Source organism: Herpailurus yagouaroundi, unplaced genomic scaffold (genome assembly GCF_014898765.1).
Source record: "Herpailurus yagouaroundi ecotype Mexico unplaced genomic scaffold, PumYag 28, whole genome shotgun sequence".
Classification (NCBI taxonomy): domain Eukaryota; kingdom Metazoa; phylum Chordata; class Mammalia; order Carnivora; family Felidae; genus Herpailurus; species Herpailurus yagouaroundi.
Window position 1 is genome coordinate 96,018,706 of NW_024412376.1, and position 6,399 is coordinate 96,025,104.

Below are 6,399 nucleotides of genomic sequence, written 5' to 3' on the forward strand. Positions count from 1 at the left end.
GTGGTCTTTGGGGATCACGAGTTCTGGGCATAACACTGACCAGCAACAGCTTCCTCCTCTACCTTACTAACCTACATTCTTCCTTCAGTGAACTTCTAAGTTCACTTCCTCAAGCAAGTCTTCCTCGTTAACTACTAGGAGAAATAAGTTCTCCCTGCTACATGCTATCAGAGCTCTATTTTCTTTTTCTTCATTGAATTACGATTGTGATTTTACACTTGTTAGGGTGCCACATGACTGTAAACAAATGGAGAAGAAGCACACCTGTTTTAGCTAAACATTATATCCCTTGTTTGGCATAATGCCCCGCCAACCATAGATGCAAGAAGTCCTTCCTCACATGAAAGTAACAGAGGAAGGCCACTTAAGTAGAGACCAAACAAATTTTCACTGTAGTGAAAAAGAGTTTGAATATGTAGCTTCACCTTTTAAAATGAAATTTTAAATTATGAAAATAAATGTCAACATTACAGTTCAATAAGTTATAACCAAATCTATACACTAAGCCTTAGAACAAAAAAAATCAAAAAAAAAATTAAGAAACTTATGTAACTGCATAATATAGCAACCTTTGCTTTTACCTTCACAGTCAAATCATAAGGGATAATTTTGGCAAAAATATTAAAAGCCTTCATCAAAATTTCCCCAAGACCTCCTTTAATCAATCTTTTGATACACCATTCTTGTTTGAAACACTATCCTTTCACTGACTTTGTCAACTTTTTTTAAGTTTATTTGTTGAGAGAGAGAGAGAGAGAAGACGGAACAGAGAGAAAGAGAATCTCAAGCAGGCTCCGCACAGGCAGCACAGAGCCCAATGTGGGGCTCAAATTCATAAACCGTGATATCATGACCTAAGCCGAAACCAAGAGTCAGATGTTTAAAGGACTGAGTCACCCAGGCGCCCAGACTCTGTCAACCTTTTTTAACAAGAGCGGTATGTGTTTTATTTTCCATTTACCTGTCTCTGTGTAAATTGAAGAAGTAGCCAAGGGGGTCCTACTTGCCCTTTTTTAAATAGACTTTTTTAGAATAGTTTTAGGTTCACAGCAAAATTGAGCCCAAAGTACACCTAAATATCCTCAGCCCCACCCCCTATACTTACCCCCCACCCACACACAGCCTCCCCCACTACCAACATGCCCCACTGAAGAGTAGATTTGTTTCAATTAATTCACCTACAATGACACATTATCACCCAAAGTCCACAGTTTACACTAGGTTTCATTCTCTCAGTACATTTACTGGTTTGAACAATGTATAATGACATGAATCCACCATTATAGTGTAATAGTTTCACTGTGCTAAAAATCCTGAGCTCTGCCAGTTCACCCCTACCTGTCCAACCCCTGGCAGCCAAGGATATTTTTACTGTCTCCAGTGGTTTGCCTTTTCCAAGACCTTATGTAGTTGTAATCACACAGTATGTAGCCCTTTCACGTTGGTTTCTTCCACTTAGCAATGTACATCTAAGGTTTCTCCACATCTTTTCATGGCTTAAGAGCTCATTTCTTTTCAGAGCTGAGTAATATCCTATTGTCTGTGTATACCAGTTTATTTATCCACACACCTACTGAAAAACATCTTGGTTGTTTCCAAGTTTCAGCAATTATGAAGCAGCTGTAAACGTAAGTATGCAAGTTTTTGTGTGGATCTAAATTTTTCAACACATTTAAATAAATCCAAAGAGGGCAACTGCTGGATCATATGCTAAGAGTATATTTAGTTTTTTTAAGAAACTATCAAGCTTTTCTTCTTCCTAAACGGTTTCTTTCATATTGTTTGTCTACAGCTTTATATGTAATTCAACTGTTCCGTTTATCCCACTTAAAAACTTTGAAACAATTGCTATTTCATCTTACGCTCACCTTGCATCTGTGAAGTACTGTCAAACAGCCAACAATCAGGGAAAACTTAAACAGTAAAAGTCTATTCATGAGTGTGAGGTGGGAGAATACTTGACATGTGACTAATTTTATTAAAAGTGGTAGAATCATGGGGCCCCTGGGTGGCTCAGTTGGTTAGGCATCCGACTTCAGCTCAGGTCCTGATCTCACAGTCCGTGAGTTCAAGCCCCGCGTTGGGCTCTGTGCTGACAGCTCAGAGCCTGGAGCCTGCTTCGGATTCTGTGTCTCCCTCTCTCTCTGCCCCTCCCCTGCTCATGCTCTCTTTCTGTCTCAAAAATAAATAAAACATTTAAAAAGAAAATTAAAAAAACAAAAGTGGTAGAATCATTATTTTCAGATTATGATGACCTGTACATGCCTAAGTTGCCACAGCGTTGGAAATCCAAACAATGAACTCTCAAAATAAGATCTTCCTCACCCACCCTAAACTCATACTCAATAAAAGGGAACAGATACGGAACACATGTATTTACCAAAAATGGCAAACAGATTTCAGGTATGTGTGTTTTAAAAAGCAAAATTTTATATGGGGTGCTTGGGTGGCACAGTCAGTTGAGCTTCAGACTCTTGATTTTGGCTCAGGTCATGATCTCATCAGGGATCTATGCTGAGGGTAGCCTGCTTAGGATTCTCTCTCCCTCTCTCTCTGCTCCTCCCCTGTGCCCACACATGCTCTTTCTCTCTCTGTCCCAAAATAAATAAACTTAAAAAAAAAAAAAGGCAAAACTTTACATATGGAGCCCTAGTATCTAATGAATTGTTATAAAATTAGTTACTTTTCATGGTTCAGGGGTAAAGAGTACTGATGAGATGCTGAACAGGAAACACTGATTTTGTTCCAGTCTATGCCAACCAAGTACCAAATTTCTTTCCCAAGTATGAGACTCTCTGTTCAGCAAGCACAAATCTGCTACCCACTCTGACAAGAGAAACTTACATGCCTAATTGTTTACTTTTCCAAAACAAATTTAATTTTAAAAACTTGTAAAAAACAGTAAAAATTCAGACTCTATCTTACCACATTGAGAAGTGCTAAGCTGCTACTATATCCACAGTTTAAACATGATATACCAAAAGGAAACAGAACAAGAATAAATGTAATATATACATATACAGCCTAGGTTCTTTTATTATACAAATGAATTGGTGCAAGAAATACACCTGACCAAGCACGTGAGAATTCAGTAGCTTATAAAGTTCATTTCACAAAGCAAAAAAAAGTTCCCAAAATGGTCAAACTTGAAGAAATACAACATCGATATGGTGCTTTGAAAAAAAGCAAATTTACAATAATACTAATAGCCATGATAGTAACTAAATGTATATAGTGCATGCTATGTGCAAGTTACTGTTCTTGTGCTATAATCTATACTCATTTGTCCTCACAACTCTAAGGTTAGATACTATTAACCTTATTCTGGAAATAAGACCCCTAAGGCCCAGAAAGACTACATAAATTTACCAAGCTCACACAACTGATAGCAGAATCAGGATCCAATCCCAAACAAGTTGGTTTCGAATTCCAGGCTCCTAAGATTAGGCTACAGTATCCTGACTTCATTTTTAGCTTACACATTTGTAAGTCTTCACAGGAATAAAATACACACTGTTCTCCACATGTCACTGATAGCTGTTGTTGGAAAATTTGAAAGCACTCCCTACATCTTTATGTTCTATCACTTTTTTCTAGAAAATAGACATTTGTAACCGTTCAGGCAAATCACAAAAATCAACTGCAAAATTCTGACTTTCTGGATTTGCCCAAATTAAGAGTGGTAAAATTCTCAATGATAAATGTCTTACATCTCTTCCAGGATGCCTTGCAATATAAGATACCAACACTGAACACGTACTTGTTGGCTTCACTTTTGGCTTTTTCTTGAAAGTCAGTAATTAGTCACTAGTTTTAGATATAGCCCAGTTCACCTAGGGTTCCCAGCATTATAAAAATGCAAAATAATTGCCAAGCAATTTTACATTGTTCTAGCAGCATCTATCAAAAACAGTATTCATCACTTCCAAAGAATATAGTTTGGGGGCACTTGGGTGGCTTGGTGAGTGGAGTGTCTGACTCTTGATTTCAGCTCAGGTCATGCTCTCACAGTTCATGGGATTGAGCCCCACATGGGGCTCGATGATGATAGAATGGAGCATGCCTGGGATTCCCCCCTCTCTCTGTCTCTCAAAAGTAAATAATAGTCTTATAAAAAATTTACAGTTTGATTTTTTTGTCTTTAACTAGAATATTTTGTAATTTTTTTTTAAATTTTATGTTTTTTAATAGGAGTTTGGTTGACCCATGTTACATTATAAAAAGCATAGATGTTTATTCCTTCCCTCCCCAAAACTTACTGAAAAGTGATAAAGATGTATAAAAGGCAACAAAACCCATGGTAGGAGAGAGAATAGGATACCACCAGTGAATAAGAAATTGTTCAGGAAGATAGATAGTAAATGGACTCATACTGACCAAAAACCAAAGTAAAACAAATTATATTTGAAAATATGAACAAGAGGGTGAATGAGAGATGCCATTCCTATAAAAGGAGGGCTGAGAGGTTTTAGGCTTGAAATAAGTGGGCCCAAATGTCATGGGCAGCGGGACAGTAACATGGAAATCAGTCCTCCTTCCCCAAATAACAAGTTAGCAACAGTCACGTTTGCCCCTGGGATAAAGCCAAAAGTTAAAATGAAAGATTAGGACCTCTACTGTGAATATTGGTGTTAGAGAACATAGCACCAATTTAGGCTTAATAGGACTACAGTTCACACTAGGAAATAAAGTTAAGGCAGCTATGCTCAGCAGAGAATTTGCTAGTCTGGAAGAAACGGGAAAGAGGAGGATTCCCAGCCTGTCCACCTGTTACCTGCTCACACACCTTCAACTGAAACTTTCCAGTCTACGTGCCCTGGCACATGACACCAATATTCTATCAATCATCCCGTTTAGAGAAAATAATATCTATTACCTACATGAATCAAAATATAAGTGAAAAACCGGTGTCCACCAGATATTTGAGAAAAAACAGAAGGCAAAAGTACTGAAAATTAACAGAACCATGACCTATAACAGATAATTCAAGAAACAGAAGATACTTTTTTTTATTTTGATGACTGTTTTTATAGATTCAAGAACTTTTATATCCATAAAATAAGAAAAGGCTGCTATTAAAAAGAGCAATTACAGGGAAAAAAAGGTTGTCAAAATTTACAATTCAATAGAAGAAATGACTAACAATGCACAGGACTTAAATCTGAATTAGTAATCTGGAAGATAAATTTGAGTAAAATCGCTAAGAACATCGTACAAAAAGATGAATGTAAAATGAGAGAAAAAGAGAAGAGATTCAATCCAGAAGGTCCAACAACTATCACAGGAGTTCCAGAGAAAAAGGGACAAGACAAAAATGGGGCGGGGAGAGAATATAAGAGAATTTCTTTGTGCCAAAAGGAAACATGACATGCCAAACAGGAATTTTTTTTAAAACCACTCCTTTTTTTAATGAGGGACAGCCTCATAAAACTCGTTCATTACTATGTGCCTAATATAATACCTAGGACACCGTGTTTACTGAAGAATGAATTAAGAAAAAAAAAACGTAGGAGGCAGTGTGAGATACAAAAAACTCTAAATTTATCGAGTTGGCAAAACAAGAAAAAGAGGTAGATAAAGATATCTACATTTGAAATAAGAGGTGGAAGGGAGGAATGCAACTTATACTTTTCATTTTACACCATTTCTACTGTTCACTTCTTTAAGCTTTATGCATGTATTAATTTTAATAATATTTTAAGTACTAATCCGAAAAAAAGTGACACGGGACACCACCACATCCAAACTCTCGGAGAACAATAACGTTGGTGGCTTAGGCAGGATGGCAAGTTTCAATATCAGACACCAAGAAATATCACTACCACTAGTTTTCCTCAAAAGGCAGATAAAACATTTTGGAGCCTTTTTGAAAACGTAAATACAACTATAAAAACCCTGGACGCAAGTAAAGCCTATGGAATCCGCAGCACTGGACGCTGGTTCCCACCCAAACGCAAGGGCTCAGGAGAAGCCAGCAGCACTAGGAGGGGGAATACCTGCACGCCGGAATGCTGCAACAGCCCGAGGACTTGACAGTCACAGAGGCCAAGGCCACAGAGAGAGACACCGTGGCTAAAGTCTTTCCCAGAATGCGTTCGGCCATCAGCGCCCCGCGGGCGGCTTCGCGGAGCGAGGTCACGCTTAGGTAGGGCCACAACCTCCGTCCGCTCCACAGCCCCTAGTATTAGCGGGCACTAGGACCGGGCCGCTCTCCCGTTCCAGGAAAGGACTATCTACGTTCTTCTCAAAAATACACAAAACCAGGATCCCTCCCCAAATAATCCCCCACTTCCAACAGTGAGACGCAGGCAACCAAACCAGCAGAGCGCTTGGTCACTCCCAGCGCCTGCCGCTGCGTAGCAGCGACGCGGACCCCAGTGGCGTCCCAAGTGCGTAACA

The 6,399-nt window shown here is 38.7% G+C and overlaps 1 protein-coding gene across 5 annotated transcripts in view; it reads right to left on the minus strand.

Moving 5' to 3' along the window:
* The window catches only part of NUDT9 (nudix hydrolase 9), a 98,536-nt gene extending 92,137 nt beyond the window's left edge, over positions 1 to 6,399 (minus strand). For all 5 annotated transcript variants that reach the window (XR_005791582.1, XR_005791581.1, XM_040478715.1 and 2 more), the window contains exon 1: positions 5,997 to 6,399. Coding sequence is in view for 3 of the 5 variants with exons in the window: in XM_040478715.1 (XP_040334649.1) it covers positions 5,997 to 6,103 (107 nt within the window). In the remaining 2 variants the exon portion in view is untranslated. The remainder of the gene's footprint in view (positions 1 to 5,996) is intronic.